Source organism: Oncorhynchus nerka, linkage group LG17, assembly GCF_034236695.1.
Source record: "Oncorhynchus nerka isolate Pitt River linkage group LG17, Oner_Uvic_2.0, whole genome shotgun sequence".
NCBI lineage: Eukaryota > Metazoa > Chordata > Actinopteri > Salmoniformes > Salmonidae > Oncorhynchus > Oncorhynchus nerka.
In genome coordinates this window covers 49565489-49587849 of record NC_088412.1, presented here as the reverse complement: position 1 = coordinate 49587849, position 22361 = coordinate 49565489, and the positions used below count along the sequence as shown (strand labels likewise).

Here is a 22361-nt window from a genome sequence, read left to right as displayed (position 1 = left end):
ACACAGACACACACAGACACACACAAACACACACAGACACACACAGACACACACAGACACACACAAACACACACAGACACACAAGAAAAATAGAACATGGAAAATGTTATTCAGACTAAAAACATACAGTGTCTTGCGAAAGTATTCGGCCCCCTTGAACTTTGCGACCTTTTGCCACATTTCAGGCTTCAAACATAAAGATATAAAACTGTATTTTTTGGTGAAGAATCAACAACAAGTGGGACACAATCATGAAGTGGAACGACATTTATTGGATATTTCAAACTTTTTTAACAAATCAAAAACTGAAAAATTGGGCGTGCAAAATTATTCAGCCCCCTTAAATTAATACATTGTAGCGCCACCTTTTGCTGCGATTACAGCTGTAAGTCGCTTGGGGTATGTCTCTATCTGTTTTGTACATCGAGAGACTGACATTTTTTCCCATTCCTCCTTGCAAAACAGCTCGAGCTCAGTGAGGTTGGATGGAGAGCATTTGTGAACAGCAGTTTTCAGTTCTTTCCACAGATTCTCGATTGGATTCAGGTCTGGACTTTGACTTGGCCATTCTAACACCTGGATATGTTTATTTTTGAACCATTCCATTGTAGATTTTGCTTTATGTTTTGGATCATTGTCTTGTTGGAAGACAAATCTCCGTCCCAGTCTCAGGTCTTTTGCAGACTCCATCAGGTTTTCTTCCAGAATGGTCCTGTATTTGGCTCCATCCATCTTCCCATCAATTTTAACCATCTTCCCTGTCCCTGCTGAAGAAAAGCAGGCCCAAACCATGATGCTGCCACCACCATGTTTGACAGTGGGGATGGTGTGTTCAGGGTGATGAGCTGTGTTGCTTTTACGCCAAACATAACGTTTTGCATTGTTGCCAAAAAGTTCAATTTTGGTTTCATCTGACCAGAGCACCTTCTTCCACATGTTTGGTGTGTCTCCCAGGTGGCTTGTGGAAAAACTTTAAACAACACTTTTTATGGATATCTTTAAGAAATGGCTTTCTTCTTGCCACTCTTCCATAAAGGCCAGATTTGTGCAATATACGGCTGATTGTTGTCCTATGGACAGAGTGTCCCACCTCAGCTGTAGATCTCTGCAGTTCATCCAGAGTGATCATGGGCCTCTTGGCTGCATCTCTGATCAGTCTTCTCCTTGTATGAGCTGAAAGTTTAGAGGGACGGCCAGGTCTTGGTAGATTTGCAGTGGTCTGATACTCCTTCCATTTCAATATTATCGCTTGCAAAGTGCTCCTTGGGATGTTTAAAGCTTGGGAAATCTTTTTGTATCCAAATCCGGCTTTAAACTTCTTCACAACAGTATCTCGGACCTGCCTGGTGTGTTCCTTGTTCTTCATGATGCTCTCTGCGCTCTTAACGGACCTCTGAGACTATTACAGTGCAGGTGCATTTATACGGAGACTTGATTACACACAGGTGGATTGTATTTATCATCATTAGTCATTTAGGTCAACATTGGATCATTCAGAGATCCTCACTGAACTTCTGGAGAGAGTTTGCTGCACTGAAAGTAAAGGGGCTGAATAATTTTGCACGCCCAATTTTTCAGTTTTTGATTTGTTAAAAAAGTTTGAAATATCCAATAAATGTCGTTCCACTTCATGATTGTGTCCCATTTGTTGTTGATTCTTCACAAAAAAATACAGTTTTATATCTTTATGTTTGAAGCCTGAAATGTGGCAAAAGGTCGCAAAGTTCAAGGGGGGCGAATACTTTCGCAAGACACTGTATACAACACAGAAAATAAAGATCAGACTGATTTGTTTTAGTGACTAGACCTGGACAGCAGAGAAAATAAAGATCAGACTGATTTGTTTTAAATAAAATCAGACTGATTTGTTTTAGTGACTAGACCTGGACAGCAGAGAAAATAAAGATCAGACTGATTTGTTTTAGTGAATAGACCTGGACAGCAGAGAAAATAAAGATCAGACTGATTTGTTTTAGTGAATAGACCTGGACAGCAGAGAAAATAAAGATCAGACTGATTTGTTTTAGTGAATAGACCTGGACAGCAGAGAAAATAAAGATCAGACTGATTTGTTTTAGTGACTAGACCTGGACAGCAGAGAAAATAAAGATCAGACTGATTTGTTTTAGTGAATAGACCTGGACAGCAGAGAAAATAAAGATCAGACTGATTTGTTTTAGTGACTAGACCTGGACAGCAGAGAAAATAAAGATCAGACTGATTTGTTTTAGTGACTAGACCTGGACAGCAGAGAAAATAAAGATCAGACTGATTTGTTTTAGTGACTAGACCTGGACAGCAGAGAAAATAAAGATCAGACTGATTTGTTTTAGTGAATAGACCTGGACAGCAGAGAAAATAAAGATCAGACTGATTTGTTTTAGTGAATAGACCTGGACAGCAGAGAAAATAAAGATCAGACTGATTTGTTTTAGTGACTAGACCTGGACAGCAGAGAAAATAAAGATCAGACTGATTTGTTTTAGTGAATAGACCTGGACAGCAGAGAAAATAAAGATCAGACTGATTTGTTTTAGTGAATAGACCTGGACAGCAGAGAAAATAAAGATCAGACTGATTTGTTTTAGTGACTAGACCTGGACAGCAGAGAAAATAAAGATCAGACTGATTTGTTTTAGTGAATAGACCTGGACAGCAGAGAAAATAAAGATCAGACTGATTTGTTTTAGTGAATAGACCTGGACAGCAGAGAAAATAAAGATCAGACTGATTTGTTTTAGTGAATAGACCTGGACAGCAGAGAAAATAAAGATCAGACTGATTTGTTTTAGTGAATAGACCTGGACAGCAGAGAAAATAAAGATCAGACTGATTTGTTTTAGTGACTAGACCTGGACAGCAGAGAAAATAAAGATCAGACTGATTTGTTTTAGTGAATAGACCTGGACAGCAGAGAAAATAAAGATCAGACTGATTTGTTTTAGTGAATAGACCTGGACAGCAGAGAAAATAAAGATCAGACTGATTTGTTTTAGTGACTAGACCTGGACAGCAGAGAAAATAAAGATCAGACTGATTTGTTTTAGTGAATAGACCTGGACAGCAGAGAAAATAAAGATCAGACTGATTTGTTTTAGTGAATAGACCTGGACAGCAGAGAAAATAAAGATCAGACTGATTTGTTTTAGTGAATAGACCTGGACAGCAGAGAAAATAAAGATCAGACTGATTTGTTTTAGTGACTAGACCTGGACAGCAGAGAAAATAAAGATCAGACTGATTTGTTTTAGTGAATAGACCTGGACAGCAGAGAAAATAAAGATCAGACTGATTTGTTTTAGTGAATAGACCTGGACAGCAGAGAAAATAAAGATCAGACTGATTTGTTTTTTAGACCTGAGCAGAGAAAATAAAGACCTGGACAGCAGAGAAAATAAAGATCAGACTGATTTGTTTTAGTGAATAGACCTGGACAGCAGAGAAAATAAAGATCAGACTGATTTGTTTTAGTGACTAGACCTGGACAGCAGAGAAAATAAAGATCAGACTGATTTGTTTTAGTGACTAGACCTGGACAGCAGAGAAAATAAAGATCAGACTGATTTGTTTTAGTGTAGACCTGGACAGCAGAGAAAATAAAGATCAGACCTGGACAGCAGAGAAAATAAAGATCAGACTGATTTGTGATTTGTTTTAGTGAATAGACCTGGACAGCAGAGAAAATAAAGATCAGACTGATTTGTTTTAGTGACTAGACCTGGACAGCAGAGAAAATAAAGATCAGACTGATTTGTTTTAGTGAATAGACCTGGACAGCAGAGAAAATAAAACACATATGGTTAATCATCCTTTTAATTAGGTATACATTATTAATGGAGTGGATCTAGAAGAACTAGAACCCACACACTGGTTGAATCAATTTTGTTTCCACGTCATTTCAATGAAATTGCGTTGAACCTACGTGGAATAGATTTAGAATTGAGGTCTGTGCCCAGTGGGCAGTCTCTTAGCCAGATTAATAACTCAAATCCAATTGCATTTGTCACATGCGCCGAATACAACTGGTGTAGACCTTACCGTGAAATGCTTACTTACAAGCCCGTAACCCCATTTTTCTCCCCAATTTCGTGATATCCAATCGGTAGTTGCAGTCTTTTCCCATTGGTGCAACTCCCTTACGGACTCGGTAGAGGCGAATGTTGAGAGCCGTGCGTCTTCCGAAACACAACCCTGCTATGGCGCATAGCTTCTTGACACACAGCTCGCTTAACCCGGTAGCCAGCCACACCAATATGTCAGGATGCTCTCGATGGTGCAGCTGCATAACTTTTTGATGACCTCAGGACCCATGACAAATCTTTTCAGTCTCCTGAGGGGGAACGGGTGTTGTCGTGCCCTCATCATGAGTGTCTTGGTGTGTTTGGACCATGATAGTTTGTTGGTGATGTGAACACCAAGGAACTTGAAGCTCTTGTCCTGCTCTACTACAGCCCCATCGATGTGAATGGGGGCGTACTCGGCCCTCCTTTTCCTGTGGTCCACGATCAGCTCCATTGTCTTGATCACGTTGAGGGAGAGGTTGTTCTCCCTGCCAGGTCTCTGACCTTCTCCCTATAGGCTGTCTCATCGTTGTCGTTGATCAAGCCTACAACCGTTGTGTCGTCGGCAAACTTAATGGTGGTGTTAGAGTCATGCTTGGCCACACAGTGGGGCGGTATGCGATTGGAGTGGATCTAGGGTTTCTGGGAGGACGGTGTTGATGTGAGTCATGACCAGCCTTTCAAATCACTTCATGGCTACAGACGTGAGTGCTACGGGTCAGCAATAATTATGGCAGGTTACCTTGGCGTTCTTGGACACAGGTACTATGGTGGTCTGCTTGAAATATGTATTTATTACAAACTCCGTCAGGGACAGGTTGAAAATGTCATTGAAGACACTTGCCAGTGCATGCTCTGAGTACACGTCCTGGTAATCAGTCTGGCCCTGTGGCCTTGTGAATGTTGAGCTGTTTAAAGGTCTTACTCACATCGGGCTGTGGAGAACGTGATCACACTGTCTTCCTGAACAGCTGGTGCTCTCATGCATGTTTCAGTGTTTTTGCTTGCCTTAAAGCGGGCATAGAAGTAATTTAGCTTGTCTGGTAGGCTCATGTCACTGGGCAGCTCGCGGCTGGGCTTCCCTTTGTAGTCCGTAATATTTTGCAAGCCCTGCCACATCCGAAGAGTGTCAGAGCTGGTGAAGTAGGCCCAAAGCAGGCCTAATGCATCCATTTTCATATCAATATTAAATTATTCCTGGTTAATAATTTAGTACCTTACTTGCAAAAATAAAGGAAATTCACATGAGCACCACAATGCCTACTCCACCCATGCTCCACCAAGGCTTTCCAGCACAAAGCTTTGACCTACTACAGTAGCTTCATTGGTCTATTGTACTTCAAACAATGTGTTGGCAGGTTGCTTAGGATTCAAACTTCAAACTCAAACAGTCTAATTTATACATATATATTTATATATATATTTATATATTTATATAATTTATATAGAGGAGGTGTTCCCACAATAATGTGATTTATTAATACTTTAACCACATACAAGTTTAAGGATTGGATTCTTCACACACCACACTAATCCCATTCCACTACCCTTTCAAGCTTTTTCTTTGGTGTAACGAGAGATCAACTGGTGGCCTTTGATGGTTGCAATTGGCCATGTACTTTTTTTTACATGTGGTTGTTTATCTACATTAGTTGAATTCACTAACTTATTTGTTTATTTTTGATCCCCATTAGCTTTTGCAGCAACTACTCTTCCTGGGGTCCACAAAAAAAAAACACAAAACACTGATACAATAATAGACAAGGAGATCAACATTTAAATGGACTGGAAAATGACGGTAATGTCACACAAATTTTAAATACAACAATATACAAATAATGCAACAACAAAAAATAATACAAATAATACAACAGCAGAATGATGTGTGTGTCTGTGTGTGTCTGTGTGTGTCTGTGTGTGTCTGTGTGTGTCAGAGAGTGTCTGTGTGTGTCTGTGTGTGTCTGTGTGTGTCTGTGTGTGTCTGTGTGTGTCTGTGTGTGTCTGTGTGTCAGAGAGTGTCTGTGTGTGTCTGTGTGTGTCAGAGAGTGTCTGTGTGTGTCTGTGTGTGTCAGAGAGTGTCTGTGTGTGTCTGTGTGTGTCTGTGTGTGTCTGTGTGTGTCTGTGTGTGTCAGAGAGTGTCTGTGTGTGTCTGTGTGTGTCTGTGTGTGTCAGAGAGTGTCTGTGTGTGTCTGTGTGTGTCTGAGAGTGTCTGTGTGTGTCTGTGTGTGTCTGTGTGTGTCAGAGAGTGTCTGTGTGTGTCTGTGTGTGTCTGTGTGTGTCTGTGTGTGTCTGTGTGTGTCAGAGAGTGTCTGTGTGTGTCTGTGTGTGTCAGAGAGTGTCTGTGTGTGTCTGTGTGTGTCTGTGTGTGTCTGTGTGTGTCTGTGTGTGTCAGAGAGTGTGTGTGTGTCTGTGTGTGTCTGTGTGTGTCTGTGTGTGTCAGAGTGTCTGTGTGTGTCTGTGTGTGTCTGTGTGTGTCAGAGAGTGTCTGTGTGTGTCTGTGTGTCTGTGTGTGTCTGTGTGTGTCTGTGTGTCAGAGAGTGTCTGTGTGTCTGTGTGTGTCTGTGTGTGTCTGTGTGTGTCTGTGTGTGTCTGTGTGTGTCTGTGTGTGTCAGAGAGTGTCTGTGTGTGTCTGTGTGTGTCAGAGAGTGTCTGTGTGTGTCTGTGTGTGTCTGTGTGTGTCTGTGTGTGTCTGTGTGTGTCTGTGTGTGTCTGTGTGTGTCAGAGAGTGTCTGTGTGTCTGTGTGTGTCTGTGTGTCAGAGAGTGTCTGTGTGTGTCTGTGTGTGTCTGTGTGTGTCTGTGTGTGTGTGTGTGTCAGAGAGTGTCTGTGTGTGTCTGTGTGTGTCTGTGTGTGTCTGTGTGTGTCTGTGTGTGTCAGAGAGTGTCTGTGTGTGTCTGTGTGTGTCTGTGTGTGTCAGAGAGTGTCTGTGTGTGTCTGTGTGTGTCTGTGTGTGTCTGTGTGTGTCTGTGTGTGTCTGTGTGTGTCTGTGTGTGTCAGAGAGTGTCTGTGTGTGTCTGTGTGTGTCTGTGTGTGTCTGTGTGTGTCTGTGTGTGTCAGAGAGTGTCTGTGTGTGTCTGTGTGTGTCTGTGTGTGTCAGAGAGTGTCTGTGTGTGTCTGTGTGTGTCAGAGAGTGTCTGTGTGTGTCTGTGTGTGTCTGTGTGTGTCTGTGTGTGTCTGTGTGTGCGTATGTTTGTTTTTTTAATCAGTTTTAATGTAATTTTATTGGAGATGGAAGGGAATTCATGTTATTTTGGATACTGTAATAATTCTCATAAAAACTAGGAGAACCGGTTAATCTCTCGTCAATCCAATATTATACCTAGGAGTTTACTTTCCTCAACTTGCTCAATGGTCACACCCTTTATGTATAACTCCTGTTGAGGTGTAGGTCTTAGAGAAAGTCATAAACCAAATCCAATGCTTTAGGCTTTAGATGTATTTAAGCCCAGTTTATTATTAATCACCCATTCTGGAACTGACTGTAAACTCCTTATTTAGAATTTCATTGAGCTCACTGGCTTTGGGTGTGGACATGTAGAGTGTGGAATCATCCACATACATAGTCATTCTAGCTTCGTGTAAAGACCAGTGGCAAATTATTTGTAAAAATAGAGAAGAGTAACGGCCCAAGGCAACTGCCCTGAGGGACACCTCACTGTACATATCTGATGTTAGAGAAGCTTCCATTGAAGAACACTCTCTGGGTTCCATTGGATGAATAACTCTCCAACCACGTGAAAGCCATAGCAAGTGAGTATTTTCCAATAACAATTTATGATCAATAACATCAAAGGCTGCACTGAAATCTAACAATACAGCTCCAACCATCATCTTATTATCCTTGTATTTTAACCAATCATCAGTAATCTCATCAGAGTCAGTGCAGTACAAGTTGAGTGCCCTTCTCCATATGCATGTTGAAAGTCAGTAGTTAACTTGTTTTCTGAAAAAAATAGCATTGTATTCGGTCAAACACAATTCTCTCCATCAGTTTACTAAGAATAGGCAGCAAACTGATTAGGCGGCTGTTAGAACCAGCAAAGGGTGCTTTACTATTTTAGGCTCATCATAACAATTGTTTTTCCTTCTCGCCCACACTAACTTGACCTAATTCAAAACAGCAATCCTTCTCTTTCATTATTTCATTATTATTGTTCAATGTTGTAATTTCCCTTCTGAGTCGTTCCACTTTATTAGTAAAATAATAATTGAAATGATTAGCAATATCGAAAAGTTTTGTTATAAATTACCCATCAACTTCAATGAACGATGGAGATTAATTTTCTTCCCATGATATTATTTAAGATACAGTACTCCAAAGTCTTTTTCCATAGTGTTTTATGTCATTTATCTTTGTTTGAAAATATAATTTCTTCTTCTTTTTGTTAAGTTTAGTCATAACATTTCTCAATTTACAGTATGCCAACCAATCAGCTGGGCAGCAGGTGGTGGTGTGCTGGTCACAGGTACTCATATATAGACTTACATGAAAGCAAACTTTGCTTTTATACTTACAAGACCATCCTGCTTGATTGAGCTGTTTTGTCTTGTAGTAATGTGGTGCCAGCCTGTATTTCCTTAACCCTTTACACTCATGGGAATTAGCCTATGGATAGGGCTAAATGTAGTAATGTGGTGCCAGCCTGTATTTCCTTAACCCTTTACACTCATGGGAATTAGCCTATGGATAGGGCTAAATGTAAATGTTTCTTACAGAAGAAATATGAAATGCATAACCTGTAACGTCGTTCTTCGTTTGTCGAAAGAGAGTCGGACCGAAATGCAGCGTGGTGGTTACTCATGTTTCTTTAATGAAGAAAAAACGGAACGATACATGAAATAACTTATAAAGACGAAAACAACAAACGGAACGTGAAACTTATTACAGCCTATCTGGTGAACACTACACTGAGACAGGAACAATCAGCTCGGGACTGAGGGGCAGCTCGGGACTGAGGCAGCTCGGGACTGAGGGGCAGCTCGGGACTGAGGGGCAGCTCGGGACTGAGGGGCAGCTCGGGACTGAGGGGCAGCCCGGAACTGAGGGGCAGCCCGGAACTGAGGGGAAGCCCGGAACTGAGGGGAAGCCCGGAACTGAGAGGAAGCCCAGTACTGAGAGGAAGCCCAGTACTGAGAGGAAGCCCAGTACTGAGATGAAGCTCAGGTAGGTAGTAGGCTCCGGTAGATCCTGGCTGGCTGGCGGATCTGGAAGATTCAGGTTGACTAGCAGATCAGGAAGATTCTGGTTGACTAGCAGATCTGGAAGATTCTGGTTGACTAGCAGATCTGGAAGATTCTGGTTGACTGGCAGATCTGGAAGAGACTGGTTGACAGGCAGATCTGGAAGAGACTGGTTGACTGGCAGATCTAGAAGATCATGGCTGACTGGCGGATCTAGCTGCTCTATGCAGACTGACAGCTCTGACTGCTCCATGCAGGCTGACAGCTCCTTGCAGACTGGCAGCTCTTTGCAGACTGGCAGCTCTGGCTGCTTCATGCAGACTGACAGCTCTGATTGCTCCATGCAGGCTGACAGCACCCTGCAGACTGGCAGCTCCTTGCAAACTGACAGCTCCTTGCAGACTGACAGCTCCCTGCAGACTGGCAGCTCTTTGTAGACTGACAGCTCTGGCTGCTTCATGCAGACTGACAGCACCTTGCAGACTGACAGCTCTCTGCAGACTGGCAGCTCAGGCTGCTCCGAACAGGCAGGAGGCTCCGGCAGTGCTGTAGAGGAGGAAGGCTCTGGCTGCGCTGAACAGGCGGGAGACTCCGACAGCGCAGGAGAGGAGGAAAGCGCTGGCTGCGCTGAACAGGCGGGAGGCTCCGGCAGCGCTGTAGAGGAGGAAGGCTCTGGCTGCGCTGAACAGGCGGGAGACTCCGACAGCGCAGGAGAGGAGGAAAGCGCTGGCTGCGCTGAACAGGCGGGAGGCTCCGGCAGCGCTGTAGAGGAGGAAGGCTCTGGCTGAGCTAAACAGGCGGGAGACTCCAACAGCGCAGGAGAGGAGACAGGCTCTGGCTGCGCTGAACAGGCGGGAGACTTCGACAGCGCAGGAGGGAAGGAAGGCTCTGGCTGTGCTGAACAGGCGAGGCGCACAGAAGGCCTGGTGCGTGGTGCTGGAACTGGTGCTACAGGATCGAGGACACGCACAGGAAGCCTGGTGCGGGGAGCTGCTACCGGAGGACTGGTGTGTGGAGGTGGCTCTGGATAGACCGGACCATGCAGGCGCCCTGGAGCTCTTGAGCACCGAGCCTGCCCAAGCTTACCTGGCTCGATGCCCACTCTAGCCCGGCCAATACGAAGGGCTGGTATGAACCGCACCGGGCTATGCACCCGCACTGGAAACACCGTGCGCTCCATAGCATAACACGGTGTCTGCCCGGTCTCTCTAGCCCACCGGTAAGCACAGGGAGTTTGCGCAGGTCAAGAACAACCCAGGGTAATTCTCTTTACAATAGACAAACAGACTCATTCTGTTCAGAATAACCCAGGGTAATTCTCTTTACAATAGACAAACAGACTCATTATGTTCAGAACAACTCAGGGTAATTCTCTTTACAATAGACAAACAGACTCATTCTGTTCAGAATAACCCAGGGTAATTATCTTTACAATAGACAAACAGACTCATTCTGTTCAGAACAACTCAGGGTAATTCTCTTTACAATAGACAAACAGACTCATTCTGTTCAGAACAACCCAGGGTAATTCTCTTTACAATAGACAAACAGACTCATTCTGTTCAGAACAACCCAGGGTAATTCTCTTTACAATAGACAAACAGACTCATTCTGTTCAGAACAACCCAGGGTAATTCTCTTTACAATAGACAAACAGACTCATTCTGTTCAGAACAACCCAGGGTAATTCTCTTTACAATAGACAAACAGACTCATTCTGTTCAGAACAACCCAGGGTAATTCTCTTTACAATAGACAAACAGACTCATTCTGTTCAGAACAACCCAGGGTAATTCTCTTTACAATAGACAAACAGACTCATTCTGTTCAGAACAACCCAGGGTATGACACCATGTCATCTTGTAACTGTACATCAAACATAGTGATCATAAACGTTGACATTGTATATGATATGAGTTTTATGGTAGCTAATTTCCCCCCAACATTGGACACCCCCTAACTTCGGACACTCTCTAGCGGTTAGAGGATTAAATCACCTCGAGATCAACATTTAAATGGACTGGAAAATGACGGTAAGTTTTGCGACTGAAGACACCCTTCTAGCTAGCTGACCACCAATTTTCATTGCAATTTATGTTACTTAAGTAATATATATACATGTACTATATATATACACATTCTGTGGGACACGCTGTATATTGCAAAATTCGACTGCGCAACAGACCATACTTCATTTAATATCCAACTTTTTACCTCTGAAATATAGCTAACAGAATTCAGGCAAGTATTATTTTTTTTCATTGGAAGGCTAGCGAACTAGCCAACTATCTAGTAAACACTTCAGATACGAGGTTGGTGTCTCTTTTTTTGAACAAAATTAAACTGATATATCTTGTAATTGAACAAAATAGTATGGTGGCCAATAACTGGAGACCGTATGCCGATAATACGGGACATATTTATTTTGCTAAACCGCTTATTAAAAAGCTGATAGTAGTAGTATTTCCACTGAAATTTCAAACATGCTAATTGCTAACCCGTTAGCTAACATTTTTACTACACCAATAATTACTAAACATTGATGGCTTGATCACAAGATAATACTGTTGAAGGTAATATATTTCTTAAACACGGTTGAATATGTCGATAATATGGGGTGCTACGCTATGGAAATGTGAAGTGCACATTAGGCTTGCTTGGATGACGTCAAAGCAGTATTTATTATAATCCTCAACCTCTCATCTTTCAAAATAAATAGAGTCCTCATAACTTACAGCATTTCCCTCCCTAAGACAACAAAACATTTTCTAAATAATTGTACCATCAAAATCGCTATGAAATATATTTTCAATAACTAAAAATATAGTTTTTACAGCTGGTGGACCAAAAAATACTTTAAATACTTTCCTTAAGAAGTTTTTTTATGGGTATCTGTACTTTACTATTTATAGTTTTGACAACTTTTACTGCCACTCCACTACATTCCTAAAGAACATGTACTTTTTACCCCGATACATTTTCCCTAACACCCAAAAGTACTTGTTACATTTTGAATGCTCAGGGAGGGCAGCAATATGGTTCAAATTTACGCCCCTATCAATGTAACGAGTTGTCATCCCTACTGCCTCTGATCTGGAAGACGCACTAAACACAGATACTGTGTTTGTAAATTATGTCTGAGTGTTGGATTGTGCCCGTTTGTCCGTAAATTTAAAAAACAAGAAGATCGTGCCTTCTGGTTTGCTTAATATAAGGAATTTGATGTAGAATTGACTTATACTTTTTACTTTTACTCAAGTATGACAATTTAGTATTTTTTCTGCCACTGTACTTAAGTACATTTATAACCAGATACTTTTACTCAAGTAGTATTTTACTGAGTTACTTTAACTTGAGTAATTTTCTATTAAGGTATCTAGAACTTTTACTCAAGTATGACAATTAAGTACTTTTTACACCACTGTACTTAAGTACACCAGATACTTTTAGACTTTTACTCAAGTAGTATTTTACTGAGTTACTTTCACTTGAGTAATTTTCTATTAAGGTATCTAGAACTTTTACTCAAGTATGACAATTAAGTACTTTTTACACCACTGCCAGCTTCAAACAGAGGATTTGGTCTACCAGCTTATTTCTTGTTATTAAAAATATATTTAAAAATATATTTCACAGCGATTACGATGTGACAATGATTCCCTACACTATTCGGTACTTGTTTTCTCACATAAACTGAAATTGAGCGAAAAGTGTCGAATTTTTGTTACCAGCAATTTCCACTAGATAACACATCCACAAATCAGAACAGCTTTCCCAGTTTGACAACAGATGCCACTCCGGCGGAAGAAATCAATAAGCGAATATCACAGCCAATCACAACAATGGAGGATAAGTAATACTGTTAAACACTATCATTCCACTATTAGCACCAGATATATCATGTATTTTTTTGTTGTTTGTTACAATGCAAAAAAACAAATCCTAAGTGTAGCACCTTTAACTGCATATACAGAACTATCAACGACAACACGCATGCCAGTCTTTCCTGGTTGATGAGAGATTAATTCTCTTCTAGTTTTCATGAGAAATATTACTGTGACAGAAATGCTGTGTTTGCATAATTGGCAGGTAGCCTAGTGGTTAGAGTGTTGGACTAGTAACCGAAAGGATGCAAGATTGAATCCCCGAGCTGACAAGGTAAAAATCTGTCAAGTCAGTTAAGAACAAATTCCTATTTACAATGATGGTCTACTGGGGAAGAGTGGGTTAACTGCCTTGTTCAGGGGCAGAACGACAGATTTGACCTTGTCAGCTAGGGGATTCGATCCAGCAACCTTTCAGTTACTGACCCAACGCTCGAACCACTAGGCTACCTGTCGCCCGCAAAAAACAAATGGAAAGGCGTGGACTGTGAGGAGACACACAAACACACAGGCACACTCTAATGCACACAATTATTTTGTTGTATTGTTTTTATTATTTTTTGTTGTGTTGTTTATATATCGTTTTATTTAAAATTTGTGTGACTGTCCTCATCTATCAGTGTATCAATGTTTTGTGGTTTTTGTGGACCTCAGGAAGAGTAGCTGCTGCTTCTGCAAAAGGGTTTAGAATAAATTAACAAACCAGTAAAATAGCTGGAGGCTCCGATTTGACATGGACCTAGACAGTGAATCCCAGAGAGAACAGGACGCTAACAGACACTAACAGAGCTCCCACAGTTTGTCGTCAACAAATTGAACAACTTCCAACCATACTAAATGTCTGTCTGTCTGTCTGTCTGTCTGTATCTCCCCTAGCTACTTTCAGATCTCTGTCCCCTTAAGTCCTTTGTTATTTTCGTTTGATTCTCTCTAAGTCCCCCTGTCTGGTTTACCTTGCATGGTCAGACTAATGTTTGTCTGTCTGTCACTTTCTCCCTTGGCTATTTTCAGATTAAATGTCTGTCTCTCTCAGTCTCTGTCTGGTTTACCTAACTCTCTCTCAGTTTCTGTCTGGTTTACCTAGCTCTCTCTAAGTCTCTGTCTGGTTTACCTAGCTCTCTCTCTGTCTCTGTCTGGTTTACCTAGCTCTCTCTAAGTCTCTGTCTGGTTTACCTAGCTCTCTCTAAGTCTCTGTCTGGTTTACCTAGCTCTCTCTAAGTCTCTGTCTGGTTTACCTAGCTCTCTCTAAGTCTCTGTCTGGTTTACCTAGCTCTCTCTAAGTCTCTGTCTGGTTTACCTAGCTCTCTCTCTGTCTCTGTCTGGTTTACCTAGCTCTCTCTCTGTCTCTGTCTGGTTTACCTAGCTCTCTCTAAGTCTCTGTCTGGTTTACCTAGCTCTCTCTAAGTCTCTGTCTGGTTTACCTAGCTCTCTCTAAGTCTCTGTTTGGTTTACCTAGCTCTCTCTAAGTCTCTGTCTGGTTTACCTAGCTCTCTCTAAGTCTCTGTCTGGTTTACCTAGCTCTCTCTAAGTCTCTGTCTGGTTTACCTAGCTCTCTCTAAGTCTCTGTCTGGTTTACCTAGCTCTCTCTCAGTTTATCTCTGGTTTACCTAGCTCTCTCTAAGTCTCTGTCTGGTTTACCTAGCTCTCTCTAAGTCTCTGTCTGGTTTACCTAGCTCTCTCTAAGTCTCTGTCTGGTTTACCTAGCTCTCTCTCTGTCTCTGTCTGGTTTACCTAGCTCTCTCTAAGTCTCTGTCTGGTTTACCTAGCTCTCTCTAAGTCTCTGTCTGGTTTACCTAGCTCTCTCTAAGTCTCTGTTTGGTTTACCTAGCTCTCTCTAAGTCTCTGTGTGGTTTACCTAGCCCTCTCTCAGTTTCTGTCTGGTTTACCTAGCTCTCTCTAAGTCTCCGTCTGGTTTTTACCTTGTGTGGTCAGACAGTTGTTTTGCAGGTTTAGTGTTTCCAGCTGCTGCAGACGTGTCAGGTCCTCAATGGTTACTACCTCTATCTGGTTGTTCTGAGACGAAGAAGAGGCAAAAGTATTATTGGCAGAACAGCAACGCTTCATTCATTCATTATTGATTGACTTAGATAAATGTACTCCTACCCTGGACATGTCCAGCCCTCACTTATGTGCTTTAAACCTTAAATCAGTCCTATGAAGAAAGATCTATCTCGGTTTTAGGTGTGTGTGACCCACCTGTAACAAGATCTATCAGGTATTGGGAGTGTCTGTCAATTGTGGCTGATGTATCTAATGGATGTGTGTGACTCACCTGTAGGGAGAGAATGTGGGTGTTGTGTTGGGTGTGTGTGTGTGACCCACCTGTAGGGAGAGAATGTGGGTGTTGTGTTGGGTGTGTGTGTGTGACCCACCTGTAGGGAGAGAATGTGGGTGTTGTGTTGGGTGTGTGTGTGTGACCCACCTGTAGGGAGAGAATGTGGGTGTTGTGTTGGGTGTGTGTGTGTGTGACCCACCTGTAGGGAGAGAATGTGGGTGTTGTGTTGGGTGTGTGTGTGTGACCCACCTGTAGGGAGAGAATGTGGGTGTTGGGTGTGTGTGTGTGTGACCCACCTGTAGGGAGAGAATGTGGGTGTTGTGTTGGGTGTGTGTGTGTGACCCACCTGTAGGGAGAGAATGTGGGTGTTGTGTTGGGTGTGTGACCCACCTGTAGGGAGAGAATGTGGGTGTTGTGTTGGGTGTGTGTGTGTGTGTGACCCACCTGTAGGGAGAGAATGTGGGTGTTGTGTTGGGTGTGTGTGTGTGACCCACCTGTAGGGAGAGAATGTGGGTGTTGTGTTGGGTGTGTGTGTGTGACCCACCTGTAGGGAGAGAATGTGGGTGTTGTGTTGGGTGTGTGTGTGTGTGACCCACCTGTAGGGAGAGAATGTGGGTGTTGTGTTGGGTGTGTGTGTGTGACCCACCTGTAGGGGAGAATGTGGGTGAATGTGGTGTGTGACCCACCTGTAGGGAGAGTGGGTGTTGTGTTGGGTGTGTGTGTGTGACCCACCTGTAGGGATAGAATGTGGGTGTTGTGTTGGGTGTTGTGTTGGTGTTGTGTTGTGTGTGTGACCCACCTGTAGGGAGAGAATGTGGGTGTTGTGTTGGGTGTGTGTGTGTGACCCACCTGTAGGGAGAGAATGTGGGTGTTGTGTTGGGTGTGTGTGTGTGTGACCCACCTGTAGGGAGAGAATGTGGGTGTTGTGTTGGGTGTGTGTGTGTGACCCACCTGTAGGGATAGAATGTGGGTGTTGTGTTGGGTGTGTGTGTGTGACCCACCTGTAGGGATAGAATGTGGGTGTTGTGTTGGGTGTGTGTGTGTGACCCACCTGTAGGGAGAGAATGTGGGTGTTGTGTTGGGTGTGTGTGTGTGACCCACCTGTAGGGAGAGAATGTGGGTGTTGTGTTGGGGTGTGTGTGTGACCCAACTGTAGGGAGAGAATGTGGGTGTTGTGTTGGGTGTGTGTGTGTGACCCACCTGTAGGGGAGAGAATGTGGGTGTTGTGGTGGGGTGTGTGTGTGACCCAACTGTAGGGAGAGAATGTGGGTGTTGTGTTGGGTGTGTGTGTGACCCACCTGTAGGGAGAGAATGTGGGTGTTGTGTTGGGTGTGTGTGTGTGACCCACCTGTAGGGAGAGAATGTGGGTGTTGTGTTGGGTGTGTGTGTGTGACCCACCTGTAGGGAGAGAATGTGGGTGTTGTGTTGGGTGTGTGTGTGTGACCCACCTGTAGGGAGAGAATGTGGGTGTTGTGTTGGGTGTGTGTGTGTGTGACCCACCTGTAGGGAGAGAATGTGGGTGTTGTGTTGGGTGTGTGTGTGTGACCCACCTGTAGGGAGAGAATGTGGGTGTTGTGTTGGGTGTGTGTGTGTGACCCACCTGTAGGGAGAGAATGTGGGTGTTGTGTTGGGTGTGTGTGTGTGACCCACCTGTAGGGAGAGAATGTGGGTGTTGTGTTGGGTGTGTGTGTGTGACCCACCTGTAGGATAGAGAATGTGGGTGTTGTGTTGGGTGTGTGTGTGTGTGACCCACCTGTAGGGAGAGAATGTGGGTGTTGTGTGTGTGTGTGACCCACCTGTAGGGATAGAATGTGGGTGTTGTGTTGGGTGTGTGTGTGTGACCCACCTGTAGGGAGAGAATGTGGGTGTTGTGTTGGGTGTGTGTGTGTGACCCACCTGTAGGGAGAGAATGTGGGTGTTGTGTTGGGTGTGTGTGTGTGTGACCCAACTGTAGGGAGAGAATGTGGGTGTTGTGTTGGGTGTGTGTGTGTGACCCACCTGTAGGGAGAGAATGTGGGTGTTGTGGTGGGTGTGTGTGTGTGACCCAACTGTAGGGAGAGAATGTGGGTGTTGTGTTGGGTGTGTGTGTGTGACCCACCTGTAGGGAGAGAATGTGGGTGTTGTGTTGGGTGTGTGTGTGTGACCCACCTGTAGGGAGAGAATGCGTGTGCTCTCAGGCAGCTCACTAGGAAATTCCATGAGGTCAACCCCAGCACAGTCTACCGTTCCCTCGGTACAGGTACATTCCCCTGGACATACACCCCGCTCGGCCTTCACTACAGCCGGGACTGTAAAGGTCTCTATCTCTGGCTCTGTCTCCTCCATGGGTTCTTCCTCCTTCTCCTCTTCATTCTGGGGCTCCAGAGGGGGCTGGCAGTGTACCAGAGCCCAGGTCAGGAGCAGCACACTCAGGCCCTGAAAGAGAGACCTCCTGGGGCTGGCCATGTCTGCTGGTCGTGCCTGGTGGTCAAGCTACCTCAGATACCTCAGCTGCCCAGAAGCACCAATGATCAGATGGGTCTATATAACAGTGTGATAAATCAATGAATGGATATATATATATATTTTTGAACTATAATCAGTGACCAAGGACAAATATTATATAATATAAAATATCCTATTTTCTTTTACAGCTTTACAGAAGATTTCAAGCAATGGTTCTAAAGAGGCAAGTATTATGAGACAGAAAAATAGATGACCAAACATAAAAGTGTATGTGTGTATATGGAATAGGTAGCTCATAGGACATGAGATTTTAAAAAAAAGAGTGCGTGAAAAAAGAAGCTGGTAACATTGTCAGAACAGCAGTCTAACGAGGACAGAACGTGTCTGGGACAAGATCAAACCCTCTGCTTTTGTATTGAAAATGTTTAGTGGAAGACATTATGTTCCTATTTTGGCGTATTTTAAAAAACATCCATTCTCTCATTTATTGTGACGCTCATATGGGTTGACCTACAGCACCCAGCATGTTCTCTATACTGTAACTTCTTTCTATTTTCCATATAGTCAAGTGAAAAATGTACAAAGTACAGTGGGACAAAAAAGTATTTAGTCAGCCACCAATTGTGCAAGTTCTCCCACTTAAAAAGATGAGGGAGGCCTGTAATTTTCATCATAGGTACACTTCAACTATGACAGACAAAACCAGGGGGAAGAAATCCAGAAAATCACATTGTAGGATTTTTTTTATGAATTTATTTGCAAATTATGGTGGGAAATAAGTATTTGATCACCTACAAACAAGCAAGATTTCTGGCTCTCACAGACCTGTAACTTCTTCTTTAAGAGGCTCCTCTGTCCTCCACTCGTTACCTGTATTAATGGCACCTGTTTGAACTTGTTATCAGTATAAAATACACCTGTCCACAACCTCAGTCACACTCCAAACTCCACTATGGCCAAGACCAAAGAGCTGTCAAAGGACACCAGAAACAAAATTGTAGACCTGCACCAGGCTGGGAAGACTGAATCTGCAATAGGTAAGCAGCTTGGTTTGAAGAAACTGTGGGAGCAATTATTAGGAAATGGAAGACTTACAAGACCACTGATAATCTCCCTCGATCTGGGGCTCCACGCAAGATCTCACCCCGTGGGGTCAAAATGATCACAAGAACGGTGAGCAAAAATCCCAGAACCACACGGGGGGACCTAGTGGATGACCTGCAGAGAGCTGGGACCAAAGTAACAAAGCCTACCATCAGCAAGGGCATTGAAGATGAAACGTGGCTGGGTCTTTCAGCATGACAATGATCCCAAACACACCGCCCGGGCAATGAAGGAGTGGCTTCGTAAGAAGCATTTGAAGGTCCTGAAGTGGCCTAGCCAGTCTCCAGGTCTCAACCCCATAGAAAATCTTTGGAGGGAGTTGAAAGTCTGTGTTGCCCAGCAACAGACCCAAAACATCACTGCTCTAGAGGAGATCTGCATGGAGGAATGGGCCAAAATACCAGCAACAGTGTGTGAAAACCTTGTGAAGACTTACACGTTTGACCTCTGTCATTGCCAACAAAGGGTATATAACAAAGTATTGAGATAAACTTTTGTTATTGACCAAATACTTATTTTCCACCATAATTTGCAAATAAATTCATTAAAAATCCTACAATGTGACTTTCTGGATTTATTTTTCTCATTTTGTCTGTCATAGTTGAAGTGTACCTATGATGAAAATTACAGGCCTCTCTCATATTTTTAAGTGGGAGAACTTGCACAATTGGTGGCTGACTAAATACTTTTTTTGCCCCACTGTATGTTGTTGTTTTTTTAACAATAAAGGCATTGTAATGGTGATATTATTCTCCCAGCAGGCAGAACGTGTCCCAGTAGAGAAGTGTTTTGATCCTCTGGCCAGTCAGTAAAAAGTTCCAAACAGGCACTGTGTGTGTGTGTGTGTGTGTGTGTCGCTACCACACCACCAGCCAAGAGCCTGTGTGTGCCAGACCCTGGAGCCTCACAGTGTGTGTGTGTCTGAACACCAGCCGAGTGTCTATGTTCACGTCAGATAAAATAAATACAATTAAAAACCATGCAAACTTACACATGTGATCCTGACACACGTACCAGACGCCACGACTGTAACAAAATGGAGCATATTCAACCCCACATCCATAAAACTACTCATAAACAGACATCATGTTCTCACACCTACCTAAAGGACTCGTTAAATCTAAACAACATTGAATCAATGACTCACAAGCTGTCAAAAATATATATTTTTATCAAAGTTGTAGGTGAGTCTGTAAAAGGTCATACACATCTGAACAGCTGTACACTTGTACAGCTTACTATTATTCACTTATTTGCACACTGCCACTCAGTCCATATACAGACAATCCTTTTCTAATGTGACGGTATATGATTGGTGACACGTTACCAATTCATTCACAGCCAGTCCATAATACATAATGAGCATATCTAATATAGATGCCTACATAATTACAGCATATCTATACAATACATGCATTCTTTACCTTCTCTGACGGAGGGAGGTTAGCAGTGACAAAGGTAGTCTGGTGTCCAGTCGAACCAGAGACAATCACATAGCAGGATAGAGAGGAGCCACAGTCACTCCAGATCACAGATCCCTACCAGATGTAATAGGAGAGTGGGAGTGACAGAGGGAAAGTTCAGTGAAAGAAGAGGAGAAGAAAAATTCTTTGCTTTTAAACTTTTCTTTTTTTCATGGTCTGAGACAGGTCTTTCCAATCCCCACATAATAATGAGGCCATTTCATGGTGCAATTAGTTTGTTCTGAAGAAAGAAAGAAAGAAAGAAAGAAAGAAAGAAAGAAAAGGGGACGTTTTTATTTATTTCCGTTATGATTCAACAAGAATAACTTTCATATTGCTCATGAATCAACATGGATTAGTATCACAGTGAGACTGTATCTTGGACCGAAAGTATCTTGGATGTCGTATCTTGGCTGATGCTGAATCATACATTCCCTGTTTTTCTTTGAGCCAAGTACAAAGGGAGAGCTATCATGAACCAGTGAGCCAGGGATGGCAGTACCATTGTGTTATTAGCTATTTGTTCCCTCGAAGGCCTAAATTGCAACTGACCACCAATGGGGAACCAATATCATATGAGCTTATAAACTTATCAGCATTAGCATTAAAGTATTTAGAGAGAACTCATATAATTCCAGCTCGTCTTAAAATGATATTTGTTTTGAAGGTGACATTCCATATAGACAGGAAACAAGAGTCTTCCAAAAAACGGCGACAGACAGGATATGTCATAATAGCACACACGTTCTGCATAAGGTCCCTCTCTGGTCTGCGTGTACGTCCCGTATGGCACCCTATTCCATATAGTGCACTACTTTTTTTTTTACCAGGGCCCATTGGGACCTACTGTATATAGAGAATAGGGTGCCATTTGAGACGCAAGCCTATACCTACCATCAGATGCTATGCGATCTTCTTTCGGTAGACATTTCTTTGTATCACAAATGATGATAGTTCCACCATTAGCAGGTCTGTCTTTCTGACACTTCTCAGAGGATATTCTGGCTGAATTATGTCCCATTTGGAGGCTCTCATGATAGAGGATTAAATCTGGATTTGAAAAAAAAAACGATACAGTGCACACTAAGGAAAGAGGGTTCCTCAAGGGTTCTTTGGGAAAGATGATGGTTCTATGTCAAGGCTCTCATAGATATTAGAGGATTAAATCTGTATCATGGCCTTTAGTGATAATTAAAATGTTGGGGTATTAATATTTTGGGTAGTTCATTTTTATTTTTACCGTGAGTGAGAGTAACATTCCAGTTTATGTCATCTGTTGTGTTATTCCATTAGATATGAACTATGACTATGGCCAAAGATGGTGTCATGTGAAAGACTCACATATGTCTTATGTCAATTGAGAACTGATACCTAAATCAGTGGTTTGTAAACCCCAGATTTTCCAGAGCTAGCATACTTGATTCAACTTGTGAATTAACACAATAATATGACCTATGGAATTTTAACAATATAATAATTACGTTGGTAACCAGTTTATAATAGCAATAAGATACCTCAGGGTTTGTGGTATAATACCAATATACCATGGCTAAGGACTGTGTCCGCGAAGGATAAACTGGTTTCTCGGGAATGGGCCCAAATCCCCATCATTTGCGTGAAGAAAAGAGAGATGCATAGATTATTAACAGAGAGTAGCAGGGTGAATAGTCTGGGTGGCCATTTGCATAGATGTTCAGGAGTCTTATGGCTTGGGGGTAGAAGCTGCTTAGAAGCCTCTTGGACCTAGACTTGGGCTCTGGTAACGCTTGCCGTGCGGTAGCAGAGAGATCAGTCTATGACTAGGGTGGCTGGAGTCTTTGACAATTTTTAGGGCCTTCCTCTGACACTGCCTGGTTTAAAGGTCCTGGATGGCAGGAAGCTTGGCCCCAGTGATGTACTGGGCCATACGCACTACCCTCTGTAGTGCCTTACGGTCATAGGCCGAGCAG

At 42.9% G+C, this 22361-nt stretch overlaps 1 protein-coding gene across 2 annotated transcripts in view; it reads right to left on the bottom strand.

The window, feature by feature from the left end:
- LOC115145414 (podocan-like) overlaps positions 1 to 21447 on the bottom strand; it is a 40993-nt gene extending 19546 nt beyond the window's left edge. Inside the window, exons 1-4 of one of the 2 annotated variants that reach the window (XM_065003216.1) lie at positions 20374 to 21447; positions 19941 to 19975; positions 17549 to 17920; positions 15045 to 15138 (exon numbers count right to left, since the gene is read on the bottom strand). In XM_065003216.1, the coding sequence (XP_064859288.1) occupies positions 15045 to 15138; positions 17549 to 17845 (391 nt within the window). In that variant the 5' untranslated portion in view covers positions 17846 to 17920; positions 19941 to 19975; positions 20374 to 21447. The remainder of the gene's footprint in view (positions 1 to 15044; positions 15139 to 17548; positions 17921 to 19940; positions 19976 to 20373) is intronic. The other variant, XM_065003215.1, reaches the window with a different exon arrangement.
- Positions 21448 to 22361: the final 914 nt, after the last annotated feature.